Here is a 14,787-nt window from a genome sequence, read left to right as displayed (position 1 = left end):
CCTCACCAGCACTGCCACTCATCCCACCCCCCACTAGCACTGCCACTCATCCCACCCCCCACTAGCACTGCCACTCATCACATTCCCTTCACCAAGTAGAGAATACATGGAAAGAAGAGAAAAAGAGGGGGAGGAACAAAGAAAACAAGGAGCAAAAGAATAATAGAAAGAACAAGAAAGAAGGCTAGAGAGAGGGATGGGGGGGAAAACACAAGAAATTAGAATAGAGAGAGATAAAAGGGAAAGAAAGGAGAACAAAGAGAAAGGGTGTTACATCCTAAAATGTACCATAAGGGGTTTTATTACTGTACGAGTGGAAGAGACTCGGGAAACGCTAAATGGGTTAGTGGCGCAAATTACTTGGCTTGCCTTGGGTGCTTACAATCTACGCTTCGAAAATAATTTTACTATTAGGGGTCCCCATAACATTGCAAAACTTCTCAAGGGGTCACGGCGCTAGAAGGGTTGAGAACCACTGGTCTAAATGATTCTCACGTCCTGGTGGAGACTGAGTTGACAAGGGGTTTTCTTCTGCACCTTCTGTCCAGCAGCCAACAGACTACATAAAGACATGGAGCAGGGCAATAGACTACATTTAGACATGGAGTGTTAGGAGTGCAGATATTTACAGGCAGGGGGATAGAGCAGTATAGAGCACTGGACAGAAACCAGACGCAGGAACACTGGGGGACCAGAGCAAGTGGACCAGCCATGGATGAAAACGACTTGACTGCAGAGATACCAAATCAGGAGATAGGATTGGAGTTGGGAGTTCAAACCAAAGTTTGTAACAGCTGAACACCAAATGTACAAATCCAGAAACTGTATCGGAGTCAAGAATTTAAGCTAAGATCAGTAATACCGAAGCAGCAGAGGTACCAATTAAGAAGACCTCATCAGAAGCCAAGAGTTCAAGCCAAGGTCAGACAGCAACAATGCAGTAAGTGGAGTCAAGCATACGGCCAAAGTCACAGAACATAGGAGAAGATCTAAAGGCAACATGTCAACGCCAAGAGACGTGCACTAATGCACACTCAACAGCCACCCTAAGCACACAGCCATGCACTATATTATGTGTGCATACATGTGATTGCACTTGTCTTTTTATACTGGAACTAGACTAGACCTTCCCTACAATGAGATTTACTTTATTTATTGGGGACATATAAGACTTTTATTTGGTACACTGTTTTAATAAATACCCTTGTGTGTGTTTTTTTTTATTATGGGCTGACAAATGGACAAAACAAAAAAAATATTTACACTATATTAACAAAAGTATTGGGATGCCTGCCTTTACACGCACATGAACTTTAATGGCATCCCAGTCTTTTTCCATAGGGTTCAATATTCAGTTGGCCCACCCTTTGCAGCTATAACAGCGTCAACTCTTCTGGGCTGTCCACAAGGTTTAGGAGTGTGTCTATGGAAATGTTTGACCATTCTGCCAGAAGTGCATCTGTGAGGGCATGCACCGGTGTTGGATGAGAAGGCCTGGCTTGAAGTCTCTGTTCTAATTCATCCCAAAGGTGTTCTATTGGGTTGAGGTCGGGACTCTTTGGAGACCAGTCAAGTTCCTCCACCCCAAACTCACTCATCCATGTCTTTATGGACATTGCTTGTGGGCAGTTCTCACAATGTTGGGAGCATGAAATTGTCCAAAATGTCTTGGTATGCCGACACCTTAAGAGGGAAAAGCCCAAACCCTGAAAAACAACCCCACACAATAATCCCCCCTCCACCAAATGATTTGGACCAGTGCACAAGGCAAGATCCATAAAGACATTGATGAGCGAGTTTGGGGTGGAGGAACTTGACTGGCCTACACTGAGTCCTAACCTCAACCCGATAGAACACCTTGGGGATGAATTAGAGCGGAGACTGCGAGCCAGGCCTTCTTGTCCACATCAGTGCTTGATCTCACAAATGTCCTTCTGGAAGAATGGTTAAACACTCTAAAACCTTGTGGACAGCCTTCCCAGAAGAGTTGAAGCTGTTATAGTTGAAAAGGGTGGGCCAACTCAATATTGAACCCTATGGACTAAGACTGGGATGCCATTAAAGTTCATGTGCGTGTAAAGGCAGGAGTCCCAATACATTTGTTAATATAGTATATATGCACAAGCAATTGGGATGTGAAGTAAAAGAAAAAAGTAGTAGGGAAATTAGACCCTTCAATGACAATACCCCCCACTCTTTCCCTCTTTTTTCTATTAAAAAATTGTAAGAAACTACCAGTATTAATTTTGTGAACTAAAACCAACTAAAACATTTTAGTCGACTAACCTAATACCATTTTAGTCTACTAAAATACGACTAAAACAATTGAGATGACTAAAATACGACTGAAACTAAAATGGCATTTTAGTCAAAAGACTAAGACTAAAACTAAATTGAAATTTGAGGTCAAAATTAACACTGGTCTGTAGTGCATGTTCATACCTCAATACAATCAATAATAACATATAAGGTTTTTCACTCCAGCAGTATATAATGAGTTAAATGCTTAAATAATGCATTACAATTTAACTACACCCATTCAATTTTAGATGAATATATTTTTGTTTTTGTCAACTAAAATGATTTTAGTAGACTAAAATGTCCTGGAGATTTAGTCGACTAAATATGACTTAGGCCCCATACACACCATAGAATCTATCCGCAGATAAATCCCATCAAATGGGTTTCTGCGGATAGATCCTATGGTGTGTACACGCCAACGGATATTTATCCGCAGAGAAATCTCCCCTGGGATGGATTTCCAGCAGATGGATATTTGCTGACATGCACAACAAATCCATCTGCTGGAATCCATTCCAACGGATGGATCCGCTCGTCTGTACAGACTTACCGGATCCATCCGTCTAAAGGGATTCCCCGCACGCGTCGTAATGATTTGACGCATGCGTGGAATTCCTTATATGACAGCGTCGCGCCCGTCGCCGCGTCATAATAGCGGCGACGGCGCGACACGTCATCGGCAGAGGATTTCAGCGCGGATTTCAATGCGATGGTGTGTACACGCCATCGCATAGAAATCCTCTGAAATCCTCGAGAGGATTTATCCGCGGATACGGTCCGCTGGACCGTATCTGCGGATAAATCCTCTCGTGTGTATGGGGCCTAACACTAAAACTATTGCAAAAGACTAAAATGGGACTAAAACTAAAATGCCATTTTAGTCCTAAGGCTAAGACTAAAACTAAATCGAAATTTGCTGCCAAAATTAACACTGGATACTACTAAATCAGAAGTTTAGGTGACTTTGCTTAACTGTTAATTATTTATTATTTATTTTACTTTAATATTTTGGTTACAATATGGGTCGCACATCTTATTATATTGGCAAATAATGACCCTGCAGGACTATAAAAATGTGTATTTAAAATAAAATGTAACTTGTTTTGGCCAGTGTTTTTTTTTTTTTAAGGGAATTCTATAAATACGGATTACTTGCTTGAAATATTAAATAAGCCTTTAGATAACATTTTACACCTATTTTTTTTTTTTTTGTGTTATGTTTGTCAGTTTATAAGTGGTTGTAATAATCTGTTCTATAATGTAAATGCTGTTCTCTGTTTTTTTTTTTGTGAGAGAATTTTGCGATATCTGGTTAACTGATAAAGAGCACTTTGTGTTGTCTGAAGCCGGTGTGCTGCCCTGGAACTCGAGTATGCTGGTCTCACTACCAGAGTCACTTTGGGAGTATTGGGTGGCTTCATACTCCAGCAGCTACTAAAAGCTTCTACTATCAATGTAGGTTGGACTGACTCCAGTTATATGTGACAAAATAGGGGACCTCTATACCCAAGTCCGAAAAGTTGTGATTTTTTTTTTTTTTTTTTTTCTGCAGCTTGTATTAAAGGGGTTGTAAAGGTTTTTTTTTTTTTTTTTTAAATCGGTTCCTTTAAGCTAGTGCATTGTTGGTTCACTTACCTTTTCCTTCAATTTCCCTTCTAAATGTTTTTTTTCTTTGTCTGAATTTCTCACTTCCTGTTCTTCCTCAGTAAGCTTTCCCCCATCATCCGAGCCGTTCTGGCTGGGGGTTAGTCAGCATGCTCACCCCCTCCCTTGGGACTACATCCCTGTGGAGAGATGCTATGATATAGTCCCAAGGGAGGGGGCGAGCACGCTGACTAACCCCCAGACAGAACGACTCGGATGATGGGGGCAAGCTTACTGAGGAGGAACAGGAAGTGAGAAATTCAGAAAAAAAACATTTAGAAGGAATATCGAAGGAAGGTAAGTGAACCAACAATGCACTAGCTTAACAAAACCTATTTAGAAAATAAAAAACGAACCTTTACAACCCCTTTAAATTTAATTATATATTTTGAAATAATAATTGCTCTGCTTTTCCATCGGTTTATTTCCCTTATTCTAACAATTCCTTGCTGTCTTAGGGTGCAACGATAAAGAAAGACGAGAACACAGGAGCCATTGTTGTGGCCAGGATAATGCGAGGAGGAGCTGCTGACAGAAGTGGTGAGTGGCATACACTGTAGAATTATATAGAATGTATGGACTTTGGAAGTATAGAGAATGAGGAAACAGTAACTTTTTATACTGGAATCTTTCTCCTCTATTACCTAAAATGGGACATATAGTGTATTTTAAAGAGTTACTTCACCCTCCCGTGTTTATTTATTTTATTTTTTTTCATTTTCCTGGGTTAACCCCAAAACACATACTTGTCCTAAAATTCACTGAAGGACTCCACACACCGGCTATCAAGCTGCCATCCTAGATACTGCTGTGTTCTCTTGATTCTTGGTTGCACATGCGCTGTGTGTTTTAGATTTTTTCAACCGGTTCGCGACCGGCTCCTGTACATATTTGTCAGCAGAATGGCATGACTGAGCAAAGTAACGTGTATATTTACGTCACTTTGAAATTCCCGCCGTGTGGGTGCGCGCACCCCTGCCACGAGCTCCCTGACCTGCGGGTGCCTGCGAGACCTGCAGTCTCGATGTCCACCCGTGTCCCGCGATCGGGTCAAAGATCTCCAGAACGGAGAGAGGCAAGTGTAAACAAGCATCTTCCCGTTCTCATCGGGAGCAGTGACCAGTGACGTGTCACTCGTAGCCACGCCCCCTAACAGTTCGAATCACTTCCTAGGACACACTCAACCCCTTCCCTGCCCCCTAGTGGTGAACCCCTTCACTGCCAGTCACATGTATACAGTAATCCATGCATATTTATAGCACTGATCGCTGTATAAATGTGAATGGTCCCAAATTAGCGCCGAAAGTGTCCGATGTGTCTGCCATAAAAATCGCAGATCGCCGCCATAACAAGTAAGAAAAAATGTATAGTAAAAATGCCATAAAACTACCCCTATTTTGTAGAAGCTATAACTTTTGCGCATTGCGATTGCGATTTTTTGTTTTTAACCAAAAATATGTAGCAGAATACGTATCGACCTAAACTGTAAAAAAATATAGATTTTTTTTTTATAGATTTTTTTGGGGATATTTATTATGGCAAAAAGTAAAAAATATAGAATTTTTTTCGAAATGTCGCTCTATTTTTGTTTATAGCGCAAAAAATTAAAACCACAGAGGTGATCAAATACCACCAAAAGAAAGCTCTATTTGTGGGGGAAAAAGGAAATACATTTTTTTTGGGAGCCATGTTGCACGACAGCGCAATTGTCAGTTAAAGTGACACAGTGCAGACACCAGCCAAATGGTCCGGGGCTGAAGTGGTTAAAGCCTTCTGGGATGTGTAAAATGAATATCCCATGAGGCTTGAAGCAGCTGGGGATGTCTTTTCCACCCATGTGAAAAAAAGGTGACCCCATTTTAAAAAAATGGCATCTAGGATTTATTGAAAGGAAGAGAGGCTGGAACTATATTGTTTAAAGTGGGTGTAAACCGCGGCTGGTTAAAAAAAAAAAAAAAAAAAACACATGTAAGACAATGGCCTAATGTGCTAGTATGCATTACATATTATAACATTATGAAATGCTTACCTTGGAACAAAGCCTTCCAGTGCCACGCTGTCACCACTGAGAGGGCTGTCATCTTCCCCCAATCTTTCTTCTGGGTTTGCACGCTCTGGCTGTGCGATTGGCCGAAGCTCCGTCACTCCCGCACATACGCGCGGGAGCCCTCTGTTCCAGCACAAAGCTCTGAAATTCCAGCAAGGTATGCCAGACCTTCATAGCGCATGTGCTGATGATGTCACAAGCTGCACCCAGGGTGAATATTTCCTAAACGGTGCTCGTTTAGGGGATATTAATTTTACCTACATGTAAGCCTTATTATAGGCTTACTTGTAGGTAAAAATCGCAAAGCGGGCTTTAATACCGCTTTAAATAATTAAAAGGGATAGAAGGTCTGCTGTAAGTGATCACATATTATTTATAATGATTATATAATCATTATTATTTATATATAATTATTACAGTTATTATTCCAGTGTATACCTTAAAAGTAGGTTTTGATATAACCTTTTGCATAAAAGTATTGATCTTTTTTGTTAGTCACTAGAGGGAGCTCTCGGTTGCTCAGTGCAGTTACTGTATATTTTATTATTTATTATTATATTAATATATTTTTATATTATTATTATGTATTATTATATGTATATTTTAAAGTATCTCACTCAACAACTGTTGAGTTGAGATTAATCACATGGGGACTGCACTGAAGTCGCAGTAAACAAAAGCAGTAAACAAAAAATATTCTGTAATGGTGTGTAGCAGGAAGCTGAAGTTGCATATGTAACAAGCAAATAAGGCAGCCCCATGTACATTTATAAATTGAGATTTTCCTAGCTTGTGACGGAAAATATTAGTTATATGAAGACAGGAGGCGAGTATCTTATGCATTATCTTTCCTTTAATAATGCCCACAGCAGAAATACAACTTTAGTGGATTTTAGTAATAATAAAAGAACTTTAAAACAAACTACAAGTCCCAGCAGCCCCTTGGGCCTATCAGCCAATCACGTGGTCCTTGCCAGTATATAAGGGGCTGCCCCTTTAATCACTTCCTCTTTCTTGGAGCGAACTGTCAAAGACTTGAAACCGCGAACTTCAATTCCAACTAGTCTTCCGACCATCAATGATTTGGATTCGGTGAATCGTGTAAGCAGAGGTCCCAACGGGGACAACAAAGGAGATTCCTCCGGAAATTGCTCAGCCCGTGGCTCGCGTGTTGCGGTCCTCAGTAACCTGGAACAATATGAGAAAAAAGACCATGATAGGGTTGGGTCGGGAGGGAAGATACTCGCCTCCTGTCTTCATATAACTAATATTTTCCGTCACAAGCTAGGAAAATCTCAATTTATATATCAGACAGGAGGCTCATATCCTATGCAAGTTCAAAGTCATACATAGATATAAATACAATAACAATCAAGTATACGTCTAATTAACAACCGAGTTATAGAACCGACATAGATACGTGTTCCTCCGGTCTAAAGTAGAATTGGCGGAAGGTGGATTCGGAAGACCAGTCCGCCGCTCTCAGAAGGTCCGAAAGCGAACCTCCCGAGGTGATTACCTTCGTGGCCATTGCACCCCTGGAAGAGTGTGCACCGAATCGTGTAACGTCAATCCCAGCCAAGCCCATGGTGGATCTAACCCATCTGGCCAGAGTGGCCGAGGACACCGGCAGGTGTGGGCCGACATAAGAAATAAGAAGTTGGGATAGAGACGGAGACCGAAGCGGGGCCGTCTGTAATTCATACGTCTGTAAACAGCGAACCACGCATAAACGTGGATGTGATGGGAAAAAGGGATAGAATACAGATTGTATCCCTGTCTTTGTTCTACGAACTACTGAAAACTGTACGCCTTGAGGTGAGAATTGGCGTCTGGATATGTCCAGGGCCCTCACATCGGATATGCGCTTGATGGAGACAAGGCATAAAAGGACTGTAAGCTTGAAGGACAACAGTTTTAGCGGAAGAGCGTCGTTATCTTCCCATGTAGAAAACATGTTCAATACCCTGGAGACATCCCAGGTGCTTTGATATCTGGGGCGAGGAGGACGTTGGAACCTAACGCCTCGCAGGAGACGACACACCACGGGGTGTTTGCCCACTGGAAGGGAATCTACCGGGGAATGGTAGGCCGAAATCGCAGAGCGGTACACGTTAATGGAGCTATAAGATCTCCCGGATGCAAAAGAATCTGCCAGGTAGTTAGCAACCATTGCTACAGGTGCGTGAACGGGATCAATTTTCCGTTGATCACACCAACGTACCCAGGTTCCCCAGGCTGATCGGTATGCCGATCTAGTCCCGGGGGCCCAGGCCAGGGCGAGAAGGTCCCTAGCTGTTCGTGAAAGGTCGCAATCTGCGCCTGACACCCCGAAATCAGCCAAGCGAGGAGATGAAGGTTGTGATCCACGACCAGAGGGTGGGGTTCTCCTGCAGGATTGGAGAGGAGGTGAGGAACCCGGGGAAGCAGCCTAGGGAGATCTATGGTCATTCCCAGGAGAAGGGGAAACCACGGTTGTGTTGGCCACCAAGGAGTGATCAGCACAACTGAAGCTTGCAGGTTTGCCACCTGCAATAGGAGTCTGAGGATCATGGAGAAGGGAGGGAACGCATAGTGTGTCCCTCGCGGCCAAACCTGCCGAAGGGCATCTATTGCCAGGGCTTCGGGGTCCGGCCTCCAGCTGTAAAAGCGAGGGAGTTGGCAATTGAGGCGGGATGCGAACAGGTCCACGGAGAAAGGACCCCATAACCGGAACAGAGAAAGGAATACCGTCCGATCCAGTCGCCAATCGCTGGAATCTGTGAGGTATCTGGAATTCCAGTCCGCGATCAAGTTCGAGGCACCTGGGATGTATTCCGCCAGAGGAACGACGTTGCGTTCCAGACAGAAGTGCCAAAACTCTTTTGCCAGGTTCGCCAGAGCTTTGGATCTGGAACCTCCTAGGCGGTTGACGTATTGGACTGCGGTTACGTTGTCCATCCGCAGCAATACACAACAATTGGAGGCGTTCGGAAGGAGACTCTTGAGGGCGAAGAAGGCCGCCATGAGTTCCAACGCATTGATATGAAGCAGGGACTCCCCTGCGGACCATGTCCCTCCTGTGGTGGATGTTCCGCAGCGAGCCCCCCAGCCGTGTCGACTCGCATCCGATTCTATAATATAATCCGGATTGGAGCTGAAGATGGTCTTCCCGTTCCAATCGATGGCGTGACTCAGCCACCAACGCAATTCTACTATTGCTTCTGCATCCAGAGGTACTTCGTCTGCATAGCAAAGACCCTGTCGCAGATGGAGCGCTTTGAGTCTCTGAAGGGCTCGGTAATGGAGGGGAGCCGGGAAGATGGCCTGAATAGAGGCCGATAAAAGTCCTACTAATCGGGCCAAACCGCGTAAAGATACTCGCCGTTTGTACAATATGGCGCGAATCCCCTTGCGGATAGTAGTTAGCTTGGCTTTGGGTAAGCGAAGTATAGAGTGTTTGGTGTCCACTAAGAACCCCAAAAACTCCATCTCCTGTGAAGGGGTCAAGATGGATTTCTCGTGGTTGATGATGAAACCTAGTCCCTGGAGCAATCTGACGGTCCAGGTGGCATGGGTCATCGCTAGGTGGTGAGATCGGGCCATTATGAGGAGGTCGTCCAGGTATATGATTAACCGGACGCCCCTGCTCCGTAAGGCCGCCACCACCGGCTTCAACAATTTGGTGAAGCACCACGGGGCGGAGGAGAGTCCGAAGGGGAGGCAAGTGAACTGCCACAACCTGTCTCTCCAACGGAACCGCAGGAGGTGTTGGGAAGCAGGATGAATGGGGACTGTGAGGTAGGCATCCTTCAAGTCCACCTTTACTAGCCAGTCCTCGGGGCGTAACAAGTCTCTCAAATAGTGGATCCCCTCCATCTTGAAATGTCGGTAGACGACATGTTGGTTGAGGGTCCTTAGATTTATGACGGGGCGAAATCCGCCATCCTTTTTTCTTACTAGAAAGAGGTTGCTGAGAAACCCCGGGGAGACAGGGTGAACCTCTATCACGGCCTGTTTGGTAAGAAGGGCCTGAAGTTCTAGGTCTATGAGTGTTGAACTTTTGTTTGAGAATTTGATGGGTTGAGGCATTACATTCATTTCTGGCAAGGAGTACAGTTCTATCTGATATCCTGCCACCGTGTTTAGTATCCAGGCGTCTGCCGTAATCGCAGACCAAGCGTGGATAAAATGTCTCAGCCTTCCCCCCAAGAGAATGTGACAAGGATTCGGGTGTGTGACACTCACCGGTATTAGGTCTTGAGCGGGGGTAGCCTCTCCCTCCGCGTCCTCTCCAGGGTCGTCCGCGAGGTGGAAAGAAGGGGGGCTGGTTGCGCCACCGGGATTGGGTAGGATTGTGGAGCCTGGCTGTACTGAGCGGGAGCTCTAAAGTATTGCCTGCCTGCGGAATATCGACCGGCAGAACGGCCCCTGTTTCTGCCGGCCCTAGGAAAAACCTTGGTTGACCCTGATTTCTTCAGGGATGATTGGGCTTTGTCCAAACTGGTGTATAATCCTACCATCTTATTAATGTCCTTAATAAGTGAATCGCCAAAGAGCATACCTTCGGCTGAAGGGCCTGGTTCTGAGTCTGCGAGGTGGGCCAATTGAGGGTCTAACCTCATCAGTATGGAGCGGCGACGCTCCGTGGAGCAAATGGTATTGGCGGAGCCTAGTAGGCACACTGTTCTCTGGGCCCAACCTCTAAGTTGGTCCAGGTCTACAGGGGTCTCCGTGGAGGAGGCCTGTTCGGCAATGTTCAGTATTTTGGTGACTGGGCCAAACAGGTCAAGGATTCTATCCTGAATAGATCGGAAGGATCTTTCGATCCCCTTTTTTGAGTATTTGCCTTGTTTGGTAAGGTACCTGAGAAGTACCGGGTCTACCTCTGGGGTGACTACCGTCTTTTTCGGGATACAGGGACGGGGGTTACTGCGGTTATTCTTATCTACGGGAGGGGAGCCCATTCGCCAGATCGGGGGTGAGAAATCCCTTCTGGGTCGAAGAAGGGTTCTCCCCTGGCGTCTAGGATAACTTCGCCCTGGGTTACAGGGGTGGCGTTGTCAGGTGGCGCCATATGCCCACTACCCTCATAATCCGTATCTTCCTCAGACTCATAGGCGTCTGACGCCTCAGATCCTGTGGACGAATCTGATGTGTCCACAAAGGAATCTGGTTTAGTCCGTTTGGCGGACTTCTGCCTCTGCTTTTGCTGCTCCCCGAGGCTCAGGGGTCGGTGAGAGTCTGGTAGGGTAGTGGGTCGGCAGACCGGGTTGGGTGCTGCCTGGGGCACATTATTTACTTCCCCTGCCGGGGAGTCGTGTGTTGTGGGAACATGTTTGCGCTTGTGTGTCGCTTTGCCCTTTGTGGGCGGTTCACCACGGCCTGGGGGTCCAGGCATGACAGGTGCAGTCAATTGTGATACAGGGGCGGAAGCCATGGCTATTTGCACCGAGTGGTTTATTAATTCCTGTATCTGGGCAGCAGTAAGGAAAATAGGGTTCTGGGGGGTAATATTTCCCTCAGCTGGCATGGCAGTGAATTCAGAGCAATCCTCATCAGCCATGATGGTTTCTCAACTAAACCTGGGCAGTGCAGTTTAGGGAATTATATAATTATTTATGCACTCAGCAGTAAGCTCTCAGTGGTATTAGATTTTTTTAAGAAGAAAAATATATCTCTATTTGTGGGCCGCAGGGGATACTCTAAGACGTCCTACCGTACCGCCAGGTCACTCCACACTGGAGCCGTGGCGTACGATAGGAAGATCCCCCGTCCAGGAGAGCGTAATCTCGCGAGATTACGTCTCCTGCATGCTGGTAGGTTGGAGCGGAGCTCCGCCGGGCACGCCCCCCGCAGCGCACTGGACGTTGATAGGAGGAAGTGTGACCTGCTCGACACGCCCCCCCCCCAGAGACACGAGCGACTGAGGAGAAGCGCGCGGAGCGTGTGAGGAGGTAGGGAAAGGGCGCCAAGCTAGTGAAATGGCGCTGCCTGGGAGATAAAAGATCTAGGGGAAAAACAACCTTGGAGGTTATTGTTAGCGCTGCAAACAGGTGGTTTGAGCGTTGGTAAACCTAGCGATTCACTACCTTTCCCAGGACAATGATGATAACAGAAATATATCTATTTTATCCTAAAAGGGGGAAAACATAATATATAAACAATATAGACAATATCTAAATAGTTTAGAAGCGTGGAGGGAGCAAGTCCCATCCACGAATCCCAATAATATTACAATGTCTGAATAAACTAATGTATATCAAACTAAAATTAGTAGTCATTTGAATAGTACTTATCTGATTTCTTGCTGTGAGCAGAAAGAAAGAGGAAGTGATTAAAGGGGCAGCCCCTTATATACTGGCAAGGACCACGTGATTGGCTGATAGGCCCAAGGGGCTGCTGGGACTTGTAGTTTGTTTTAAAGTTCTTTTATTATTACTAAAATCCACTAAAGTTGTATTTCTGCTGTGGGCATTATTAAAGGAAAGATAATGCATAAGATATGAGCCTCCTGTCTGATATATAATTACAAGTTATTTAAAGCAAAAAGGGATGTAAACCTAAACACTTTGTATTATTTGCATAAAGCTGATCAAATGAATATATACAGTATGTTTTAATGGAAAGACTGTACACATCACTTTGAATTCCTCCAGGTCTTATCCATGTGGGTGATGAATTAAGGGAAGTCAACGGAATAAGTGTAGAGGATAAAAAGCCAGAAGAAATCATCCATATTTTGGTGAGAAGAATTTTATTTATGGTCTGTGTTGCTTAATTACCATGCTATAAAGCTGTTTGAACTCAGCTTGTGATCCTGGTGTGTAAAAGCCACCTTTATTTCCATAGTCACATACTTGAAGATATATCCTCTGATTTTATGCTGGTTTACAGCTTTCCTGGTGGCTCAGAGTGTTGAGCATTTGTCACCTTTCTGACTTTGATTAACTTATGGAAACTAAAACATCAGCAAAATGGCTTTCCACAATAGACAGTCAAAGTTTACCCTTCAAGCAAAAGAAGAAACCTGGTTAGTCTGGGCAGCAGCTCCACATCTGAGTAATTTTTTTTTAAATCAGTCCCAAAGCTGCACAGAATTCTATTAGCTGGATTCAGGTAGAAGAGCCTAACGTTAGGCAGGCGTAGCGTATCGCATATACGCTACGCCGTCGTAAGTTAGAGAGGCAAGTTCTGCATTCACAAAGCACTTGCGTGCTAAGTTACGGCGGCGTAGCGTAAATGTGCCGGCCTAAGCGCGCCTAATTCAAATTGTGAAGAGGTGGGCGTGTTTTATGCTAATGATTCGTGACCCGACGTGATTGACGTTTTTTACGAACGGCGCATGCGCCGTCCGTGGACATATCCCAGTGCGCATGCTCCAAATTACGCGACAAAGACTTATTGGTTTCGACGTGAACGTAAATTACGCCCAGCCCCATTCACGGACGACTTACGCAAACAACGTAAAAATTTTACAATTCGACGCGGGTCCGACGTCCATACTTAACATTGGCTGCGCCATCTTTTTGGTGGAATATCTTTAGGCCTGAAAACAGCTTACGTAAATGGCGTATCTTTACTGCGACGGCCGGGCATACGTTCGTGAATAGGCGTTTCTTGCTGATTTACATATTCTAGGCGTAAATCAGCGTACACGCCCCTAGCGGCCAGCGTAAATATGAAGTTAAGATACGATGGTGTAGGAGACTTACGCCGGTCGTATCTTAGCAACATTTAAGCGTATCTCAGTTTGAGCATACGCTTAAATTTATGACGGCGCAGATTCAGAGTTACGACGGCGTATCTACCGATACGCCTGCGTAACTCTCTCTGAATCTGCCTATATAACACCAGGGGTGGAAATGTGTCTTGCTTTTTTTTTTTTGTCTGATCTGAAGGGGATATGTAAGACAGAACAGTCCTTGGCAGGATAGTAGAGAGCAGATACTGTATATACCAAGTATTTATTTCTTAATAATAGTATATTTGTATATCCAAAAGTTTAGTATGTATGTCTATGTATCTGTATAACCTTTCTTACCTTATCTTTTAAAGGCACAGTCTCAAGGTGCAATAACATTTAAAATCATACCAACTATCAAGGAGGAATCACCAAATAATGAAGGAAAGGTAATCTTGTGATCTTTTAAAAAATATTATTTTTATATGATGTGGTAACCATAGTCTGTAGCATTTATTTAAGGTTCCCACACACATTTCAATCCAGTCATTAAAGATCCAATCGTTTCATCATTCAAATTAAACCTATAAGTCAAACCAGTGGTTGTTTTTTTATCTATTTTAATGTAATTTAATTAAATTTTTTTACATCTCACTGCCTTATGCCCTCTCTGACATTCATATTGTGTGTATAACTAGACTCCCACAATGCATTGTGTTCTGTGAATGGACAGAGGACAACCTGTCATTCAACTGCTCCTCTTTTCACAGAATGTGAATTGTTGTGGGAGAGTTGTAATACAAGTTTTGTAAATAGCGGAGAAGGAGAAAGAGTTGGGCGGGTATCACAGCTTTTCTCAGTAGCAGTGGCCGCTGTTAACCTTCACAGCACCAGAAATTCAGAACATTATCAAGCAGCTGTGTAGGAGGCAATTTCGTTTTTTTTTTTTTTACACACAATTACATGTAACAAATATGTATGGTGTTGTATCCCCCCCTCAAAAAGAAAAAAAGACGTAACCACTCTCCCGCCACACCGCACAGTGCAGTGCTTGGTGTCTTGAACAACCTGTTCTCTTGCACAAACGCTATTGCAGTAGGACCCTGTCTAAGTATATATAAACATAAAATTT

General features: G+C 44.3%; 1 protein-coding gene across 4 annotated transcripts in view; it reads left to right on the top strand.

Moving 5' to 3' along the window:
- MPP7 (membrane palmitoylated protein 7) overlaps positions 1–14,787 on the top strand; it is a 537,461-nt gene that overhangs the window by 374,614 nt on the left and 148,060 nt on the right. For all 4 annotated transcript variants that reach the window (XM_040352591.1, XM_040352588.1, XM_040352590.1 and 1 more), the window contains 3 exons: positions 4,404–4,485; positions 12,631–12,716; positions 14,030–14,104. In XM_040352591.1, coding sequence (XP_040208525.1) covers positions 4,404–4,485; positions 12,631–12,716; positions 14,030–14,104 — 243 coding nt within the window. The remainder of the gene's footprint in view (positions 1–4,403; positions 4,486–12,630; positions 12,717–14,029; positions 14,105–14,787) is intronic.

The sequence above is a fragment of the Rana temporaria genome, chromosome 5 (genome assembly GCF_905171775.1).
Source record: "Rana temporaria chromosome 5, aRanTem1.1, whole genome shotgun sequence".
Taxonomy (NCBI): Eukaryota; Metazoa; Chordata; class Amphibia; order Anura; family Ranidae; genus Rana; species Rana temporaria.
This window is presented reverse-complemented; position numbering and strand designations above follow the sequence as displayed.